The sequence below is a fragment of the Zea mays genome, chromosome 5 (genome assembly GCF_902167145.1).
Source record: "Zea mays cultivar B73 chromosome 5, Zm-B73-REFERENCE-NAM-5.0, whole genome shotgun sequence".
Lineage (NCBI taxonomy): Eukaryota > Viridiplantae > Streptophyta > Magnoliopsida > Poales > Poaceae > Zea > Zea mays.
Genome location: NC_050100.1, coordinates 207,527,302 through 207,550,293, shown reverse-complemented (window position 1 = coordinate 207,550,293; position 22,992 = coordinate 207,527,302). Strand labels below are relative to the sequence as shown.

General features: G+C 42.4%; 1 protein-coding gene across 1 annotated transcript; it reads right to left on the bottom strand.

The window, feature by feature from the left end:
- Nucleotides 1-19,691: 19,691 nt before the first annotated feature.
- On the bottom strand, nt 19,692-21,960 carry LOC100282845 (Phosphoribulokinase). The gene is made up of 5 exons (NM_001155751.1): nt 21,229-21,960; nt 20,968-21,052; nt 20,767-20,851; nt 20,367-20,611; nt 19,692-20,186 (listed from the first exon to the last, which is right to left on the bottom strand). The coding sequence occupies exons 1-5, from the start codon at nt 21,777-21,779 to the stop codon at nt 19,935-19,937; spliced, it is 1,218 nt and encodes a 405-aa protein (NP_001149223.1). The 5' UTR covers nt 21,780-21,960; the 3' UTR covers nt 19,692-19,934.
- Nucleotides 21,961-22,992: the final 1,032 nt, after the last annotated feature.

The following is a 22,992-nucleotide window of genomic DNA, read 5'->3' as shown; positions in this document are numbered from 1 at the left end:
AGGAATACTGATTCACTGGGTTTGATCGGGAACGTTGATTCGACGATCGAGGGTTTATATCTGATCGGGGCGTGGTCGTTTTCCATCCATCGATATCGGATCTGACGTCCGGGGCGATTGGGAGAGTTATAAGCGCGCGCAGTTCTAATCCGGTCCGATGGGCCGAGATCGGACGGCTAGTGTTCATCGATACCCCTTCGCGAGCGCACAATTTCATATGAGTCCCTGGACTATTTAAGATTAAACCCGTAGTCCACCTAGGAAGAAGTCTGAGTCTTGGGAACTTTACGGATCTAACCCTGAACGACTCAGTATTTGAACGCGCAGTCCAGGGGATAGAGAAATCAGATAATTAATTATAGGAATTGATTTTTAGTACAACAATAATTCCAGAAACTTGTATAATTCATATTTAATTCATTTTAACTCCAAATTGATCCATTCCAATGGAATTAATTTTGTTTTAATATTGTCTATCATCTAATAACTCTGTTTAGCCATGAAACTTGGATTAAAATTATTCACTTGAGTTATTTTATACTAGGCACTAAATAACTTCAGAAATTCATAACTCGATAATCGTAACTCCGAATTTAGTGATTCTTGTTCCTATGATCTCGTTACGACGCGTAGAATATTATCATGCATTTTGTTTTGTTGTTTGGTGTGATGTTAATTTATGCTACACCATGTTTGTTTGTATTATTACGAGTAAACGAGCCAGCCACAGAGGATCCGGGTGTTCGGCAGGTGGAGACTGCTGAGCAGGAGCTCGTTAAAGGCAAGTTATGCCCTTGATCACTTCTATATACCCAATAATGTTCCTTATAATCATTATGATCTGCATAGGTTAATTTTGATGGGACTCAATAGGTTATCATAGTTTGACTGTCTTTATACCTTGCTTACCACTGAACTTTTGGGTAGTACCTGCTATTGCTTTATGTGGTTTTGGGTATGAAGATACACATTATTCATGATCAGACTTTTATTATCAATTTGTTATTTACTGTTCATGATAAGATCATATTGTTAATTGGAACATGGAGAACCACCCAGAAAACAGTGCTACCACAAGGATGGTATGGGACACCCTTGGCTGACTAATTAGGAAAGCTAGTGAATGACTACCTTACCCGAAAGGGGCAAGGGCTGTAGGGGAGTGGTCAGTGTAGGGAGGTCCTTGGGTTGATTTTGCTGCGATGGCGGTCAGGCGAGGATCCCTGCATTGGAGCTTGTTAGAAACTGTAGCGGGTTTTCTGAAGCTAGTGGAACTTTGTAAAGGCCTCGTAGTGTTACTCTGCCTCGCTTCCTTGGTAGAGGTGTATGGGAAGTCACGATCCCTTGGCAGATGGGTAACATGACTTGTGGGTAAAGATGTGCAACCACTGCAGAGTGTAAAACTGGTATATCAGCCGTGCTCATGATCATGAGCGGCACGAACACTCACATGATTAATTTATGAAATTAAATTCAATTTAACCATTTGTATCGCATTGTGGTTTATTATTAATTTGATCTATTATTACTCTGGTTTGGTATTTACTTACATTTAGTAACTGCTAATAAAACTTGTCCAACTTATTAAAAGCAATGCTCAGCTTTAACCCTTATTTGTTGATCAGCCTTACACTTCACATGAACTCTCACCTTTGGTGAGTTCATGCACATTATTCCCCACAACTTGTTGAGCTATGATCTTTTGTGAGCTCAATCTTGCGACATATAAACCCCCCACAGGTGAAGAGCAGGTGGTCCAAGAGGAGCCGCCTTATAATGAGGAGTACGAGTTGATCTAGGTGGCGTCTCCCGGTCAGCTTTGTGGCGCCAAGGAATAATACTTAGTTCTCTTTATTATTATCATTTATTTTTGTAAGAATTTCGCTATGTAATAATGATATTTATGGTATTTGTGACATTTATCTCTATACACTTTGTCATTATATGTGATATTCTTCTTTGGCGCACATATGAGACGTACCCGGCTTTATTCTTTAAATCTGGGTGTGACAGCCTACGCACAATAAATTTACTTATTAGAGCGAGGTTCGAAACACCGACACTTGGCATTTTCCTTAATTATACACTCTTAATTCATTTTTAATATCTAATCAAAGCTAATTCTATACCATACTCTTTTTGTCCATGCAAAACAAACCATTAATATGAGACCTTTCCGTAATCATCAACTCATGTCCCATTTGCTATTTGTCAAACATGCTTGCTTTCACATAATGATATGATATCCCATAATATAAAAAGCCATTTCATATGAACACTCTATGGAATATCATCAAGTTCGACTTTTATTGAACCTTTGTAAACTTCTCATTATAGATTATTCAAGTGTATTCAATATACTAAATTTCCTATTCAACACACAACAACCTTGTTAGACCTTTAATTGTGTTGTCATTTAATTCACCAAAACCCACAAAAGGGCTAGAAGCACTTATTATTTTTCTAGTGTGAATCCTGACTTGATCTTTGTGGTCGCTTGGGAAAGAGGGGAGATAAAAGAGACTAAGGACTTTTGTGTCGCCTTAACAATAGGGACATATGCATAACTTTATGGTGTGAACGAACCTCAAAATAATTTTTGTGTCTTTGTGTGCTTGTAGCTTGTGATTGTATTATTTTTTGTGTTGGCTCAAACTATATTATGTCTAGGTAATTTGAGCATGGAAAGGCGTGAAATTACTTAGTAAAGTGGAGTCATGCCAAATGGTAGGGCTAAAAAGATTAGAAAAAGGCTCCATCACTTTCACTTTCAAATTATTTTGACGAAAACGAAAATGATATGATATTGTTGGAAATAAAAATGGCATTAATATTTCGATAATGACGATAATAAAAGTATATGATCGAATGTGCATCAATAACGATAAAAAAACAAAATCCATTATTTTAAAACGATAAACATATCAAACCATAGAACATGACATCAACCATATAAGTATATGACTTGATCAATCTCATACAACAATATATGCCAACCAATTAGAAAATAGATTTTAGTTTGAATAGCTAGACCATTTTAATAGATTTTGGGAGGTGCACTACTTTTGACCATCTCCGTAAATCCAGTTTGGGAGACATATATTTTGTAACCAACTCCGTAAAAATAAAATGATCATCTTTGAAATCCTCTTAGAACACGATTGTAATAGATAGTGTTGGAGGGGCAATCCTCCGGCTAGGTGGCAGAGTGCATCCACCCTGATCCGAAGATGAGGAGGGGGCCTAGAGGTTTGCCTGACCGAATGGATGAACACAAGGACACAATGATTTAGAGTGGTTCGGGCCGCTAGAGCGTAATACCATACATCTACTATGAGTTGTATTGCTTGAGAGCTTGGGTGTCTTGGGTTTGATTGTGTGTGCCCCCTGGTATCAGAGGTGCCCCTCCCCTTTTATAGTCTAAGGGGGCACGTTACAAGGGAGATGGGCCCAGACAGGTGGGCCTAGGAGTTACTATAATATGAAGCGTGAGACGTTGGGTAGAGCTGGCGGTGCTAGATCTTCTGGGCATGTATCTCCTCTTGGTCATTGTGCAGGCTCCTGGCATCCTATTCCCTTGCCTCGTCTAATTGGAACACCGGTGCAGGCCCTAGTGTAGGTTGTGGCATAATTTGATACGTTGTCGTGCATTGTGGAATATGGACAGTGTCGTCTTGTCTCCTCCGCCTATCTCCTCATGTCTCAGTAACGCACAAGGAACAATAGAGACCATAATGAAGGGCGCACAAGCGGCATGTTGAGTCAATAGTCTTGCCTTAGTAACGTGCGGGTAACAGTGTAGCCCATGCATTGAAGACATGGCGCGACACGTGCTTTGAATGCGGGGTGTACGCCACCTACCACTTACGCGGGCAAGCGCACATCCCGTCCGCACTTAATACTAACATGCCCCATGTCAGAGGCTTACGTCAAGGCGCTGCTCGACGGCTTAAGCTAGACATCACCGGCCACGCGTCGGCATCGGAACTCTACCTAAGCTAGGAGCATGCCTAGAACGTGTGGCGACGTGGCACTCCCGGACCCTTCCTGCCTAGGGTTCCAGAACATGCCTGAGATGGTACGTCCCCCAGCCGTAATGGTTCGGACACGTGGCGACACCAGATCTCACCTGTCTTAAGGTCTGAATGGCACACGCGAGGTCGAGAACCACTCCCGGGGGTCTGGAACTGATATTTGCTCCAGACACCCCCCCTTCTAGGGATCTAGAAGGCACATGTGGAGGTCCGGATCCTGCCCGTGGGGGCAGACCTATGGTCGAAGTTGCTAATTACTCCCTTTTGTGGGACTTGTGCTGATGCCTGTCTGGCCCAACAAACAAGCCTTAGCTGGCCCGAGGCCACATATGGTGGGCTCAAGACGTAGGTCGAGCTAGCCACCCGGTAGTTCCATGGCTATGGGCAGCCACAGGTGTCTCGCCTTGACCCAGCAGAAGTGGGTGCCCCATATTTAGGGTACCGACAGATAGGTCTCACAAAACATTAAAGCAACATCTCATAAATACAAGTGACAAGTGTAGGATCTAGGACACCGGCTAGAGGGGGGGTGAATAGACGGTTTTGACTAAAAACAACAATACTAAGTAAATTTAATCAATACAACAAGGGGAATAAATTTACTAGTGTCAATAAGTAAACAATGTATGAAAGACAACTACGGAGATTGAATACTTGAAGAACTATAAGCAAAACACTAATCAATTGCAAGGCAATAAGTAATGCTAGAAGAAATGGACACCGAAATTTATCCCGTGGTATCGGTGATTTGCCGATCACCCCTAATCCACGTTGAGGTGGACTTCAAGCTCTCACTTGCTCCTCTATCAAGACACGACTTGATCTTTGAGCCAAGTGGACAAGAAATCACTCAATACCTCGATTCCACTAATGTCACCTTTGCCGCTCCGGCGAGGTAGGCGCGAACCCCTCACAATCAACACCGCGGCTTCTCCACAATCTTCTTGGAGAGCTCGACGGAGACAATCACCCGAGCCGTCTAGGAGGCGGCAACCTCCAAGAGTAACAAGCCAACGACGCTTGCTCGGTGTACCACCTAGTGCCTCAAGAATCACCAAATGATGCAAATGCACTAGGAACCCTCAATCTCTCACTAGAATGCAACCTCAAGCAAAGAGTGTGAGAGAGTGAGTTGGAGGATCACAAATGAGCTCAATGTGTGCAAGGAATGGCCAAGACGGGACTCACACACGAGCTACCCTTCTATTTATAGGCCCCCATCTAAAACCAACCGTTATGCACAAAAGAGGGCAGTTCTGCGCACGCGCGGACCGTCCGCGCCCTAGGGCCGGACGGTCCGCCGTACACCATAACGGCTATAATGACCGTTGGAACATGTCAGAGACGACTCAAAAGGTGGGTCCGGACAGTCCGCCCTTCAAGGTCGGACCGTCCGCGACCAGGCAATTTCAAACACCTGAGCCTCGGATCAAACGGAGTTAACACACGCGGACCGTCCGGCTATAAATCCCGGACCGTCCGCGACCTGAGACAGTACTGTCCGGACTGGTCTCCCGGACCGTCCGTAGTACAACTCAATAAAAACACACAGTCCCTGTCCAAAAACGAGATAGACACATGCGGACCGTCCGCCCCTCACAGGCGGACCGTCCGCCTATAATTCAGGGACTGACCCGAAGCCACCTTCCTCTGGTCAGGACTGCGGACGGTCCGGCCCTAAGGCCCGGACGGTCCGCAGTGCAATAGAACACAGTGCCAACACAAATGGTCAGACTTCGGACCCTCTGGAGGATCGCGGACGGTCCGCCCCCAAGGGCCGGACAGTCCGCGCGACCAAGACTTCTCAAATTTCAAACATGCTTTTGAATGAACTTTTAACTCACGAAATGAGAAGCGCTGTTAGTCCTCATGCAAATGCAACTACTTGATGCTCTATGAGGCACTAAGTTTTACACAGATCTAAGTCATTGACCCCTCTTAATAGTACGGCTATCTAGCCTACTAATCCGGTCAGGTATCTTCTCTAAACTCCTCAAGACCGGCAAAAGTAAAACCTATATTATACCTTTGCCTTCATCTGATCCACAACCAATGCGTATGACTCTTCAACATTTCCTGTTCTATGTGGTCCAACCCTGCATTCTTATTTCTCCAAGAATCGTTAGTCCACAAGTAGTTGTCATTAATTACCAAAACATTACTAAAGGGGCCTAGATGATTCACAATCTCCCCCTTTTTGGTAATTGATGACAACACCACATAGTATATTAAAGAGAAGTTTAGTTTCTCCAAATCTCTCTCATACCTAAGGTATAAAATAGATTTTGGAGATGAGTTTCATAGGACTTATCTTGAATTGAAGTTCTGTCCAAAAGATAGATAAATCCCAATAGAAACTCAGTATGCAAGAAAGGCTCCCCCTAAGTGTGTGCAGGATTATTTGAAGTTGAAGATATAACACACATAATATATTGGAGCTTGATGGAGACTTTCCTACAAACATGGTTATCGAGACATACAAGCGATGATTCGTAGAGTGAGCGCAGCAATTATAATCACATCTCGATTAACCACACACAGAGTAATTTGAACTAAAACATAGTTCATCCCACAGAATATTACAGATAATAATCCACAGACATACGACATAGAGTTAATAGATCGAACCAAGTTCCAAATGCATAAGACATAAACTAAAACGGCAAAAAAAAGATAAAATGCATATGCATGGTCTTAGTGTCCACATAGAACCACCAACTCCCCCTGAAGGAGACGCCTGACAACTTCTCATCACTTCTCTCCCCCTTTGGCATCAATTGCCACAAAGGAGAGGCCTTACTGATCACTCGGCGGAGGATGCATGTTGTAATAATGAGTGCTGAAGGTGTCAAACAGGGAGGAGAACTGGTCAAAGTCCTGCTGGAGCTGCTGCTGCCTCTGACTGATATCATGCATGTTGTCAGTTGTAGAAAGATTATCAAACTGACTGGAGAGAGCACCCATGTTATCTTGAAAGCTTTGTTGCATATTATTCAGCCTTGACATGATGGGATCAGTGACATTAGTGTGAATGTGATCACGAAGGTCAGAAAATTCAGAGTTGAGCGCATCCCAGTTGCTGTCAAAGCGAGACTGCATGTCATCGAGGCGGTGATCCACATGTGACATCAACCCCTCAAATCGAGTATCAATATGAGCCTCCAGCCCTTGCTGCATGTTGTGAAAATAAGGATCAAAATATCCTGGAGCAGGCTCCCAATAGTGCTGAGGCTGAGGAGGAGGTGGAGGAGGAGGCATCTGCTGTTCCTCAACATTAGGCGCTGCTCCACCCTCATAGCCAGGGTCTTCCTCATCATCTGGGAATGGAGTGAGTGGCCTGGTGAGAAACCCTATCTCATTCTTAAAAGGCCTGAATGGAGTGTGGACAATCTCACATGGGCCCTCAAATCTTGTCTTGGATTTGATAAGAGCCATAATGTATGGAGCATATGCCAAGTTTTGATTCTTGTCCATCTTTAAATCATTAAGCTGCCTCATCATGAAAAGAACAATGTTCATGACTTCTCCATTCATAATGTGATGAATTATGTTCCAGAACTTATCTCGAATTTTACTCTTATCACCACTCTTGGGAAGAATGGTGACTCTGGCAATCTTGTTGATGACAGCAGGATGATGTCTGAGTCCTGCTGTTTCTCCAAATCTCCTGGGTATACCGAGCCTGGCTGGCTCATAAAACTGCACAAAATCCTCAAAGTTATCTTCAGTATATAGATCCACCCCAGCAGAAATAGTGCCATAGTTCAGACTGTTGGCAGCGGCAAAGTCAGCAAAAGAAGCAGAATACCGCTTGAAGCCAGTCATCCAGGTGATAGATTCTTCTGCAATATCAATCTCTGAGGTAGCCAAGAATTGCTTAACTGCCATTTCATTGAAATCGGTGCGCTGCCCCATAAACTGGTATAACCCACATGTTTCAAATTTGGGGATAAGACCCTCCATGACTGATTGACTGAGCAAGAAGGACCAGTCAATCACCTGATGCTTATGAAAGTTGGTATCCACCAGGGTGCCCCAAAAGACGTCAAACTGCAGCTGAGTGTGGAAAAACTGAATATTTGTATCTGATGGCAGAGCATATTGGTTCATAGTCCGTCTAGAGCAGTACTCAGCCATAGAAAATCGCCGCTTGGGATAAGTCCATCCTTGGATATCAATGGGATAATCTGGATGAACATTAAGAAAATCTTCAGCATCCATGGATTCAGTGCCCCCAGCTGAGGATTGGGCCTCTGAATCAGTGGTCGGTGTATAATCATCATCATTGCCACGAGGGCGCTTTGATTTAAAGCGACCTGCAAGTTTCTTGCGGAGACCACCAAAACCACTGCAACAAGGTGACAGACAGCTAGAGATAAATAATCGATACCAATCGCCACTTATAAGAAGGAATGGAATGGTAACACTCTGCCAGGGTCCGGACGGTCCGCGCTAGGGGGCCGGACGGTCCGCGCCAGAGGCCCGGACGGTCCGCGGCCACCAGGCGGACGGTCCGCGACCGACCAGGGGCGACTCCAAGAACCCTAGCCGCCACAAGTGTTCAATTTGATGGTTTTGCAGATAATACCCAGCCAAATAAGTTGAAAATTTTGCATAGCATTGATATTGAGAAGAACTAACAATCCCACCAATCAGATTTTGAAACCCACTGCTCAATTTCAGATCAGAGAAGAAACCCAAATAATCTCAAAGTTGATGAAATTTGATTAAATCCACAAGATTTGAAGATACCGTGATGAAGACATGTTGAGGGAATGGTGCAGCAAGCTGTCGGACTGTCCGCACGCAACTTCACTTCACGGTCCGCGCACACTCGACACAAGAGAGTATATGCGAGAGGAGAGCAAAAGAGAACAACCGAATGGGCACAACTGGCAAGACTGCGGGCTCTGTCCCTTTTTCTGCCCTGTCGCGGACGGTCCGCGCGGGGACAGCGGACGGTCCGCGCCCTGATGATCTCAGACGGTCTGCGAGGCTGCTCGGACTGTCCATTTCCTGATGCTGCGGACGGTCCGCAGTCCATGGGCGGACGGTCCGCGGCCTGATACTCATTTTTCCAATTTCTGTCCACTTTCTGATTTTGAATTCCGAATCCGAATTGGTGCTCATATATGGACATTTTGACCAATCCAAAAGTTGGTATGCATGCATATACTTATGATGTATTTGAGAAATGCAAGATTTTTGAATTAAACTATCTAGAGCAATTAGAAATGAAAAATGCACAAATAATACCAAATAAATAGCACAAAAAACATACTTAGACCCAAGATGCAAGGCGACACATGTGTGATCAACTTCAAGTCACATTAGAGATATCGATCACATTCATTTCACTTCTTAGAGAACAAAATCTTGTTTCATCCAAAGGTTTTGTAAAAATGTCTGCTAATTGATCATCGGTGCTAATGGAATAAATAGAGATATCTCCCTTGCCAACATGATCTCTTAAGAAGTGATGCCGTATATCAATATGCTTGGTTCTTGAGTGTTGGACCGGATTGGTAGCCAATTTCACCGCACTCTCATTATCACACATGAGAGGCACATTCTTGAAAATAATTCCATAGTCCAATAAGGTTTGTTTCATCCATAATAGTTGAGCACAACAATTTCCGGCCGATATATATTCCGCCTCGGCGGTAGATAGAGCAACCGAATTTTGTTTCTTAGAAGACCATGAAACAAGAGATCTACCAAGAAATTGACAACAACCGGAGGTGCTTTTTCTATCAACTTTGCACCCCGCATAGTCCGAATCCGAATATCCAATTAATTCAAATTGAGCACCTTTGGGATACCATAGACCAATATTGGGAGTATACTTCAAATATCTTAGAATTCTTTTAGCGGCCTTCAAGTGAATCTCTCTAGGAGAAGCTTGAAATCGAGCACACATGCATACACTAAACATAACATCGGGCCTAGATGCGGTAATATAAAGCAAACTACCAATTATTGAACGATAGAGTTTTTGATCAACTATTGTACCTCCTTCATCTAAGTCTAGATGACCATTTGTTGCCATTGGAGTCTTGATAGGCTTAGCATTTTCTAAACCAAACTTCTTGAGCATGTCCCTCAAATATTTTGATTGACTTATAAAAATTCCATCTTTCAATTGTTTGATTTGAAGGCCAAGAAAGAAGCTCAATTCTCCTATCATAGACATTTCAAATTCCTTTGACATCATTTTTCCGAACTCCTCACAAAATAATTCATTAGTAGATCCAAAAATAATATCATCAACGTAGATTTGACAAACAAATAAATCTTTACCAATTCTTTTAGTGAATAGAGTAGTGTCAACCTTCCCAATTTTGAAGTCTTTGGAAAGCAAGAAATCCCTAAGCCTTTCATACCAAGCGCGTGGAGCTTGCTTAAGCCCATAGAGAGCTTTAGAAAGCTTGAACACATGGTTAGGTCTTTTGGGGTCCTCAAAACCGGGAGGTTGTTCAACATACACTAGTTCACTAATCTTACCATTTAGAAAGGCACTCTTTACATCCATTTGGTAGAGCTTGATATTGTGTGCACAAGCATAAGCAAGTAGAATCCGGATTGCTTCTAATCTTGCTACGGGAGCAAATGTCTCCCCAAAATCCAATCCTTCAATTTGAGTATATCCTTGTGCAACTAATCTTGCCTTGTTTCTTACTACCACACCATCTTCATTGTGCTTGTTGCGAAACACCCATTTTGTACCAATAACATTGTGGTTCTTTGGTCTCTCAACAAGCTCCCAAACTTCATTTCGAGCGAAGTTATTTAATTCTTCATGCATTGCATTCACCCAATCAACATCAAGTAGAGCTTCATCTACACGGTTAGGTTCCATACAAGATACAAAAGAGAAATGTTCACAAAATGAAGCTATGCGAGAGCGAGTTTGAACACCCTTACTAATATCACCCACAATTTGATCAATCGGGTGATCCTTCACAATGGAATGATGAATTCTTGATACGGTTTGATAGTTGCTTGTTGAAGCATTGGGAGGAACCGTAGGTCTTGAAGTACCTTGATCATGAGTATCCAAGGTTTCATCGAGTTGTTGGCTTTGGTGATCTTCCTCATTTATAGTTGAGGATGAAGGAATAACAACTACACTATCTTCATCATCATCTTCCTTAGGTTTTATTTCACCAATGGCCATTGTTTTCATTGCATTTATCAATTGAGTTCCCCCAACATCATCGAGATTATCACTCTCATCTTGAGACCCATTTGTTTCATCAAATTCAACATCATATGCTTCCTCAATAATACCATGAGATTTGTTGAAGACTCTATAAGCCTTACTATTTGATGAATATCCAAGAAGAAAACCCTCATCACATTTCTTCTCAAATTTAGAAAGCCGGCTTCCCTTTCTCAAAATATAACATTTGCAACCAAATACCCTAAAATATGAGATATTTGGCTTTCTACCAATGAGCAATTCATATGGAGTTTTCTTCAAGAGTTTGTGACAATATAGTCTATTTGATGAATGACAAGCGGTATTTATTGCCTCGGCCCAATAAGAATTCGATATATTATATTCCGCTAACATAGACCTTGCCATATCAATAAGAGTTCTATTCTTTCTTTCAACAATACCGTTTTGTTCTGGGGTATATTTAGAAGAGAATTCATGTTTGATACCCTTGTCATCACAATATTGATCAATCCTTGCATTTTTGAATTCCGACCCATTATCACTTCTAACCTTTTTGATGTCGAAATCAAATTGATTTTGAGCCAATATAGCAAATGACTTGAATGTTTCAAACACATTGGATTTGTCTCGTAGAAAATAAACCCAAGTAAATCTTGAATAGTCATCCACAATCACAAGACAATAAGAATTACCACCAATACTTACAAAAGATGTGGGCCCAAATAAATCCATGTGAAGTAATTCCAAAGGTCGATGAGTGGACATTTGACTTTTATTTGGATGAGTATTTGCCACTTGCTTACCGGCTTGACAAGAGCTACACAATTTGTTCTTTTCAAACTTCACATCTTTCAAGCCTCGAACTAAGTCATGCTTGGTTAACCGATTGAGTTGCTTCATCCCAACATGACCAAGTCTTCTATGCCATAACCAACCTAGTGAAGCTTTTGAAAATAAGCAAGTTGTGAGCTTTGCCTCATTAGATGAGAAATCAACAAGATAAAGATTTTCATGTCTAAAACCTTTAAATTTAAGATTGCTACCGTCAACACTAGAGATAATAACATCTTCAACTGTGAAATTGCAACAAAATCCTAAATCACATAATTGAGCTACGGAAAGTAAATTAAAATTCAAAGACTCAACCAATAGCACATTTGATATAGAATGATCATTTGAAATAGCAATTTTACCCAAACCTTTAACCTTTCCTTTACGATTATCTCCAAATGTGATACTATCATAATTTGAGCAATCTTCCTCACTCATTTGGGTAAACATCTTCATATCCCCGGTCATGTGTTGAGTACATCCACTATCCAACACCCAATGATTCCCTCCCGCCTTGTAGTTTACCTACAAAAGGAAATCAATCTCTTTTAGGTACCCAAACTTGCTTGGGTCCTTGGATGTTAGTGACCAAGGTCTTTGGCACCCAAATAGCTTTCTTTTTGTTTCCAACAATTGAAGTACCAACAAATTTAGCATGAACACCTTTTGCATTATGAGAAAGAACATAACAATGCTCAAAACAAGTGGAGGATACATGTTTGAACTTGGGACAATTTTTCTTAACATGTCCCTTTTTGTGACACTTGTGACACACTTTGTCACATTCTTTCACAAACAATGTCTTTTGCTTTACAAAAGCATTCTTTCCTTTCTTGGGAACATATCCAAGACCTTCACGGTTAAGAGAACATCGTTGACTTCCCAATATGAAATCCAACTTCTTCTTACCACCATATGCCTTTTCTAGGTCATGAGTTAGAGTATTTATTTTATCCACTAACACTTCATTCTCAACAATAATTTTTGATTCATCAAGAGCAATATTATCATTGAGAGAAATTTTGCATTTATCACAAATAGAGTTAGTGGGTAGTGGTTCACTTGTAAGACTATCAAGTAAGTCACAAGTGACTCCAACATCCTTAGTGACCACCTCAACTTCATGCACAATAGAGGATTTTTGAGCATCCGCAAGCTTCTCACAATTTTCTTTGAGATCATTGTGAGAGATCTTGAGCTCCTCAAAAGACACTTGGAGGTTTTTATACAATTCCCTCAAGGCCTTAAATTTTTCTTTTTCTTTGTGCATGTAGTCATCGGCCTCACCTAACATTCTAACAAGATCATCATATGAATAGCCATCATCATCAACATCATCGATATCATCATCATCATTTATATCATTTAAATCGGTGATGATTTTTACCTTAGCATCTCCCTTTGCCATGAGGCAATGGGGGGATGAGAAGAGTGAGGGAGCTTCCTTGATGGCAATTCCGGCATTAAGCTTGGATGAGGTGTCATCATCATCGTCATCCGAGCTATCATCCGAGTCCCATTCAACTAAGTAGGCTTTGCCATCTTTCTTCTTGTTATAGTATTTCTTTTTCTTCTTGTCACTTTCATCTTTGCCCTTCTTCTTCTTGCTTGGACAATTCATGGCAATGTGACCGGGTTCCCCACACTCAAAACATTTTCTATCATTGAAAGCATTTCTTCTAGATGTTTGACCTCTTCTAGGTTGACCTCTTTTCATCTTCATGAATTTATTGAATTTCCTTACAAATAAAGCCATGTCACCATCACTCTCACTTTCATTTTCTTCATCATTGCTATCTTCCTTTTCAATTGCCTTTGAGGCCTTGGCTTTGAGAGCAATAGATTCATTTTTCACCTTCTTTGCCAAACTTAAAGCATCGGCTTGTGACTTCTTAAATATATCTTGAGTGAGAATTTCTCCCAATACTTCGGTTGGAGAGGTTGTAGATAGATCACTCCTTACTAGCATTGTCACAATAGTCTCATATTTCTCCGGAAGTGATCTAAGGAACTTGTGTGTGAAATCCACATCCGGAACATTAAAACCAAGTCCTTTGAGTTCATTTACAATCTCATTCAATCGATTGAACATATCGGATACACTCTCATCTTCTTTCATAATAAATTGCTCAAACTTCCCTTTGCACACATATAGTTTGGCACTCTTCACAATTGTAGTTCCTTCATGAATTTCCATTAGTTTTACCCAAATCTCATGAGCGGTTGTGAGATTCTTGATACGATTGAACTCATTTATATCAAGAGCATCATAAAAGACATTCATGGCTTGATCATTTGTGAGGATATTCTCATTATCACTAACGGATGGTTCATCTTCCTTCAATACAACAAATCCATCTCTGACAATTGGCCAAATTTTTCCACCCATTGCTCTAAGATGCATTGACATTCTTATTTTCCAATAATCATAATTGTTTCCATCAAAGTGCGGTGGCTTCCCTATGTGCACATTGTTGTTACTAGCCATTTTGTCCCACTCCGGGATGATTAGATCCACAAACAATGGAGTCCTCGGCTCCGATACCACTTGTAGGATCTAGGACACCGGCTAGAGGGGGGGTGAATAGACGGTTTTGACTAAAAACAACAATACTAAGTAAATTTAATCAATACAACAAGGGGAATAAATTTACTAGTGTCAATAAGTAAACAATGTATGAAAGACAACTACGGAGATTGAATACTTGAAGAACTATAAGCAAAACACTAATCAATTGCAAGGCAATAAGTAATGCTAGAAGAAATGGACACCGAAATTTATCCCGTGGTATCGGTGATTTGCCGATCACCCCTAATCCACGTTGAGGTGGACTTCAAGCTCTCACTTGCTCCTCTATCAAGACACGACTTGATCTTTGAGCCAAGTGGACAAGAAATCACTCAATACCTCGATTCCACTAATGTCACCTTTGCCGCTCCGGCGAGGTAGGCGCGAACCCCTCACAATCAACACCGCGGCTTCTCCACAATCTTCTTGGAGAGCTCGACGGAGACAATCACCCGAGCCGTCTAGGAGGCGGCAACCTCCAAGAGTAACAAGCCAACGACGCTTGCTCGGTGTACCACCTAGTGCCTCAAGAATCACCAAATGATGCAAATGCACTAGGAACCCTCAATCTCTCACTAGAATGCAACCTCAAGCAAAGAGTGTGAGAGAGTGAGTTGGAGGATCACAAATGAGCTCAATGTGTGCAAGGAATGGCCAAGACGGGACTCACACACGAGCTACCCTTCTATTTATAGGCCCCCATCTAAAACCAACCGTTATGCACAAAAGAGGGCAGTTCTACGCACGCGCGGACCGTCCGCGCCCTAGGGCCGGACGGTCCGCCGTACACCATAACGGCTATAATGACCGTTGGAACATGTCAGAGACGACTCAAAAGGTGGGTCCGGACAGTCCGCCCTTCAAGGTCGGACCGTCCGCGACCAGGCAATTTCAAACACCTGAGCCTCGGATCAAACGGAGTTAACACACGCGGACCGTCCGGCTATAAATCCCGGACCGTCCGCGACCTGAGACAGTACTGTCCGGACTGGTCTCCCGGACCGTCCGTAGTACAACTCAATAAAAACACACAGTCCCTGTCCAAAAACGAGATAGACACATGCGGACCGTCCGCCCCTCACAGGCGGACCGTCCGCCTATAATTCAGGGACTGACCCGAAGCCACCTTCCTCTGGTCAGGACTGCGGACGGTCCGGCCCTAAGGCCCGGACGGTCCGCAGTGCAATAGAACACAGTGCCAACACAAATGGTCAGACTTCGGACCCTCTGGAGGATCGCGGACGGTCCGCCCCCAAGGGCCGGACAGTCCGCGCGACCAAGACTTCTCAAATTTCAAACATGCTTTTGAATGAACTTTTAACTCACGAAATGAGAAGCGCTGTTAGTCCTCATGCAAATGCAACTACTTGATGCTCTATGAGGCACTAAGTTTTACACAGATCTAAGTCATTGACCCCTCTTAATAGTACGGCTATCTAGCCTACTAATCCGGTCAGGTATCTTCTCTAAACTCCTCAAGACCGGCAAAAGTAAAACCTATATTATACCTTTGCCTTCATCTGATCCACAACCAATGCGTATGACTCTTCAACATTTCCTGTTCTATGTGGTCCAACCCTGCATTCTTATTTCTCCAAGAATCGTTAGTCCACAAGTAGTTGTCATTAATTACCAAAACATTACTAAAGGGGCCTAGATGATTCACAACAAGCACTATGCACACATACATATAATTAGAAAGTCAACATAATTGGTATCATCCTGGTTCTTCTAAGGCCCTCGTGCAAATTATGAATATATGTATAAAGATTAATACTCCCTACGTTCTTTTTTATTTGTTGCATTTTAGTTCAAAAATAAACTAAACAACGATAAATATTCGAGAACGGAGGTAGTAATTCGAAAGAAACTATACATAAGATCCATAAAAGTATCGAACAACTCTAAAAATACATACCACTAGATAGATCTTGACTTTAGGAAAAACAATACAATTTGTTTCATATTTTTCTAAGTTAAGATGAATTTATTATAAATTTACAAATACCAGTTCAGATTTAATATTTTTCTAAAAAAATGCTGAATACATTATCGACGGTAAAATACCGAATAAATATGGTAATTTTTGGAAATGAACGGAAGAGACTCAAACTGTTTCCTTTTCGTTTCCTATTGTTTCTATCGATTTCATTTCCGTATTTTTGGCACCGTTCTTGTTTCCGTTTTAGCCCTAAATTTCGATAAAATTTCGAAAACAATTCCCGATAACCCAAAATATCATTTTTGGTTTCACCCCTACCAAACCAAAAGGGGACTTAAATGGTTTTGAGAGCTGCTAGGATAAGACATGCGATTTTGAAGTTCAAGGAGAAAAATGATATTTTAGAGGGATATAAAAGGGATTTCCCCCTAGACATTGAGTACAAATAGATGACCATAGTTTTTTAGATTACGCAGTACAGCACAAAAGTTCACAATATATGTACACTCACTTCAATAAACCCACGCTTGCAAATTCTACCCTTATGAGCACTTTCAAAGACTATCACCAAATTATAAAGACGGTATTAACAAACTCACCGTAGGCTAATTGGGACCCTCTCAATCCTGGCTTCTTGGGAATGGGCAAAACCAGTGAACCAAGTACTCTCAATCCTAGTTAGGAGTGGTAATAGATTGTGATCTAAATGCTTCTTCATAAAATGGTAGTGCCCTAAGTAAATTTTAGTTCAAAATGAATAGAAATAGGGCTCGATCCTTAAATCTTATAGTGTAAAATTTAGAGCCTCGTTGTCACCCCTAATCCTGGTTGGTGGTTGCTTGGGAATGGGCAATCAAACACTATGTACCTGCATTCACGTATATAGGCTAGGCTCAACCTGCATCTGGGCCTAGACCAGGCTCTCTGCCCATCCTAACAACCAATCACACAGATCATGATGGGTCTGTATGAATCGCTACGGATCCCATCATCGAAAAACCAATCAGTATCGATCATAATCGATCGGTAACGATCGTCCATTGACACATGACTTTTCTGATTGATTTGTACTATTTTAAATTTCAAAAATTTATTAAAATAATCCAAAAATAAAAAAACTAGAATCCTGGCTATAAATAGAAGAGGGTTTAAATTCATTCACATATTTCACACTTTAAATTTCTGTACCACCTCCTAGTCATCTCACCCTCGTTTCATTCGAGTACAATATTATTGAGATGTCTTTGTCGAGTTCTAACATTGAGATGACCGAATATAAGGTGATCGAGGTGCTACGACAAACTTTAATGGAGCAAGCGAGAGACCTTGCCTCCAAGTCTACCACAACGAGGAGTCGAAGGGCTCAGTGTCGGAGCTACATTGACCGAGGTTGTGAAGCAGGCGAAGGAGCCTATTCCTTCAAAACTTGGAGAGGTTAGGTACCCCTCTACTTCACTTTTAGAACTGATACACTCAAACATAACTATTTCTCCTCCCACCAGAAGTACACATTTTCCCTACGCATGCTTGTGTACGGCAGCATTGCTGACTCTATTGATGTATACATCAAAATAGGAAAAAGTTTTGTCTTAGATTTCCTCAAACTATTTTGAAGAGGTGGTTCAGTTGTCGTCCCATTATTGATAATCTCAAGTGGCTATTATCTAAGGGGGAGGAAAGGAGGTTTTCTTGTATGATATGGAGTATCGATTACTTGCATTGCAAGTGAAAGAACTGCTCCACTGGATGGAGAGAATAGTTTGTAAGGAGCGACATTGGATACCAGACCATCATGCTCGAGGCAGTTTCCTCATATGACTTGCGGATTTGGCATATCTTTTTTGGGTGGCATGGTCAAACAACGCCATCAACATGCTTAGTTAGTCATTGTTGTTCACTAACATGTTCAAAAGTGAAGCTTCAAATGTGAACTTCGCGGTGAATGGTCATGAGTGCAACTAAGAGTATTACCTTGTTGATGACATCTACCCTTGGTGACCGGTGTTTGTGAAGACCATTTCTCTCCCACATACTCTAAAGCAGCAGATATTTCTTGCATGCCAGATGGACACACAGAAGGATGTATAGGATGTTTGTGAAGACCATTCCTCGTACTGTAGCATGGCTGGCACGCTACAATACCTAAACATCACTACGCTAGATATTGCATATGTTGTGCAACAACTATGTCTGCACATGCACTCACCATGCGATTGCCACTCTTCCTTCCTCAAACGAGTTATGCACTACATCAAGGGCACAACCACATTCGGTGTTAAGCTCCATGCCCCAGCCTTACCGTCGATCACAACTTATAGCGACATCGATTGGGTCGGGTGCCCTAATACAAGGCACTCGACATCTGGCTTTTGTGTGTTCCTCAGGGATGCTCTCATGCCCCGGCCATTATTGAAGCGACAACCAACAGTCTCTAGGTCGAGTGCGAAGGTCGAGTATCGTGGGATCACCAATGTCTGACTACACAATTTTCTTAGTGAACTTCACTTCAATGTCCCTAAGGCGACCATCACATATTGTGATAATGTTTCTTCCATCTACTTGTCCTAAAACCATGTGCATCACCGAGGGGGCAAGCATATTGTATTGGACATCCATTTTGTTAGGGATAAAGATGCTCTAGAGGACATGCGTGCGCCGCACATTCCTAGTGCACGATGGTTTGCAGGCATCCTCATAAAAGGACTATCAATGATCCTATTCAATAACTTCCACAACAGTCTCGTTGTCATCTACTCAGTCGTCTAGACTAAGGGGTGTTAGCATGCACAACAATTTGGTTTCTTGAGACTAATTTTAGTTTCTAGATTTTATTTTATTGTAGTCTCTAAATTGACAAATACACAAACACCCCCTTAGCCACTCACCGCAACGGCCCGTTTAAGGCCCTATTTTAAACCTCTAGAGCTAAAAAATTGTTGGCTGGGTTGAAACAACTACCAACTAATAGCTATATGAGAAGTATAGCTAACAATAAACTGGTTCATTAGCTGATCCGTTTTAAACTTTTTAGCTAATTTTAGCTACTAACTATTAATTTTAGAGGTTTGGAAAAGGGCTAACACACTCCGCTCACGCTACGCCGCAGACTGCCAACGCTCGCCAGTATGCATAGCTCATCCTGTACATGTATAAATATTATACCATACGATTAATACAACGTGTGGTGATTCTTGATCTATCGAGTTCTCACTCTCTTCAAGAGGGATTTCAAGAAATTCCATTGCACGTTTTCCTGAGTTCTGCAATGACATTTCTATACCTCCTAGCTCGCCATATATCCCAACAGATGCGAAGGTTGTTACTCCCATTGAGTTCGGAGAGCTGTAGTTTTAGGACATCTGAATGCATAGATCGTTAAACTTTTGCTGCTTCCGCTGGTACACCAGCCCTCTCAGCAACAATCTGTTCATAGAGGTCTCTAATCTTCAGTCCAATGATGGTCTGGAAGAGACCTGTCCCGTTGTTGCTACCTGGGAAGTCTGCATGCTTTAGCATTTGTTGTGTCACCTCTCCGTAGAACTTGGTTGAAAGGTTGCTTAGATGGCTCTCCACGTAGATGAGCTCATCTAGTCTGTCGAATTGCCCATCCATCTCCAGAACAGATACCTGAAGACATCAAGCAAATGCTGACTCTGTAAAGCCTTTGGGTCAGGTAGAGACTGATCCAAACATATAGTTGGCCAGCCAAGCAAATTCTTCTTCACAAGTCTAAAAAGAGGTAACTGAGACTACTTGCTAGGACTTTTGCGCGAGGGATTGAAGTGGACAAATAGACAGATGGATTACCTCGTTTCCGAAGTAAGTGTCCGGGCCATAGGAAAATTTGATGCCAGGGTAAGAGCATGTGAGCTTTCTTCCACAAGGCACCCAGCTGATGGTCGATCCTTCGTCAAAGAGATAAACCGGGTTGAAGTTCTTCACCCCTTCTTTCATGATGAGCTTAACACGCAGCACCTTTCCTTCGTTGTCGTCGGGAATCAACTGGGTCGGCAGAACTTCAATCACAGCATCAGCATACTGCTTCTGCGGATCTGTCACACCAAGTAGCAAGTAGTAAGCTCTAACATGTCTCCATTTCTTGACTAGATATTTGATTGATTGATGTCGCATTTTGCTGTATATCCTAGGTTTATTGAGAAGCGGTTTTATACTGATTATAACATATATAGTTGGAAGAATGCCGTACCAATAAAGGCATCAAAATCTGGTTTCCTGGCCTCGATACTGGCCTTGATGCTTTCAAGGCTGTGCCCACGCTCTGCCATGTCCCGCTGCCAAAGCACCGGTAGTATTTTAGAGGATACTATACTAGAAAACAGCAGAAAGATCCCCTTCTTCACTGGCTCATGTGGAACAACAAACATAAAAGTGTTTCTGCTCAGCTGACCTGGATTTTCCATGCAAACTTAACTTCATCACTGATGTCCAAGTAGATACTGAAATCTAAGAGGTCCCTCACTCGCTCATCGAACCTGGTGTAAGAAAACAAAATCTTGTTACTTCCACTTGTTAGAGTTTATGCCGGGAAAGCTTATTGTCGCCATGTACCTGACAACTAATCAAATAGAGCCAAGTGTGGAAGAATTGACCGGGGTATATATGCAGTAGCGTAGTGAGTGGAACAAGGGCACACAGAGCGTGAGCTTACATTGGGTGCAGACCTTCAATGACGAAAATCTTTGGTGGCGCGATAAGCTCCGGAGGGTCGAGGAGGCCAGTGACATGGTTGTAGATGGGCTTCTCGACTGCCTGGCCTTCCTTGATCGCCTTCACCTGCTCATACATGAGATCAAAGTTGTTGGCCCTAGGGTCGAGGGCGGTCACACCTTTCTCCTTCCTGCCGTTCCTGTCCAGGGAATGGTAGTCGTCGAGGCATATCACTGTCGTGGTGTCACTGATGAGCGTGTTGGAGTCCGGGTTCCCGCCCTTGGGCGGCTCCGCGGCGCCACCGAAGACGCTGGTGAGCCGGCGCATGAAGGTGCTCTTGCCGCACCCTGAGTCTGCCGCCAGGCCAATCACCACCGGCTTGTCGACGGAGCACGAGACCTGGAAGCTCCTTGCCCCTCCGTGCCTCCTGCCGCCGCCGCTCCTCCTGTTGCTGGTGACGAAGATGACTTGCTTCTGCCTCAGACCTGCGTTCGAGACGGTCGTGCATGGGGAGCGCAGGGAGGTGGTAGTGTGCGCGCTGCAGATCGCCATCGTGTCTGCGTGCGCGTGCCGGCGTTTGTCTTCTTCCCACCAAGCCAAGCCTTGTGGTGGATGGGAGTGGCACTTGAAGAGAAGAAGAATAGGGAGAGTGGGATGGTGGATGTGGAGCTACAAGATAACAAGAACATGAGGACGAAATGCGGATGGCAATGATGTGGTGTCCCTATTTTTCACATTCTTTTTTTTCTTCTGATAATATCAAGGGCAGCTTGTAGTGAGCTGAAAATGAGTTCTCCATTCATTTGCAGCGAGTGTATTTTGTCAGTATTGAGTTTCTCCTTTCATTCATTCACCGCAACTCCGCGAATGTATTTTGTCAGTATTGAGTTCTTCCTTTCATTCATTAGCAGCGAGTGTATTTTGTCAGTATTGAGTTCTTCCTTTCATTCATTCGCATATAGATTGTATCTTGTCAGTATTGAATTCCTCCTTTCATTCATACGCAGCAAGCGTATTTTGTCAGTATTCCTCCAATCCTCCTCTGGACACTAAATTTTTCTTGTGAGAAAGCTTTAAGATTTTCACGACCATTCTTCCTGTTGATGCTTCTAACATGCCATGGCGAGGTTTCATATAGCGAGTTAAATGCGGCGTACAGTGGAAGTACGTATTTGAGATTTCCGTACTTGTCTGTATTTTTTGGCCTGGACCTCACTTGTGCTTTTTTTTATCCCATTGCTGATTAGCTGATGCCTGACTAGTGATGGCCAAGGACGCTCGAGGGAAAGCTTGGTTGAGGTTTCATGAATATAGATATGGTTTCACCACGTGGCGTCGCAAGGATGGCTGGCTGCAGATGAGGGAATGATGGGTAGGCTGGAGGCGCGAGACCTGGTAGGTCTTTGGGAGCATGGTGTTGATGATCGTGGTTCGTGGCCGTAACATGCAACGCTGCGCTGCGCACCATATGTATGTTCTTGGCCCCGGTTCCAATTCTAAAAGAGTTTTTTTAAAAAAACATTTCTAATTATTTAAAAATTATTTTTCAAAACTAACCAGGCGCTATACTATACCATACCGTATGGTGCGACTGACCTGTCATTGATTGCTAGGGTTTAAAGGGAAAATATATTTTGATAGAGATGTTAGGGATTTTAGGTAGGTCAAACACGATAAAAACTTTGGTTGAATGTAGTTGTATATGTGCTCTATATTTAGATTAGTTATTTAGTTGGAAAGTTGGCATATTTATGTTTAGGTTAAT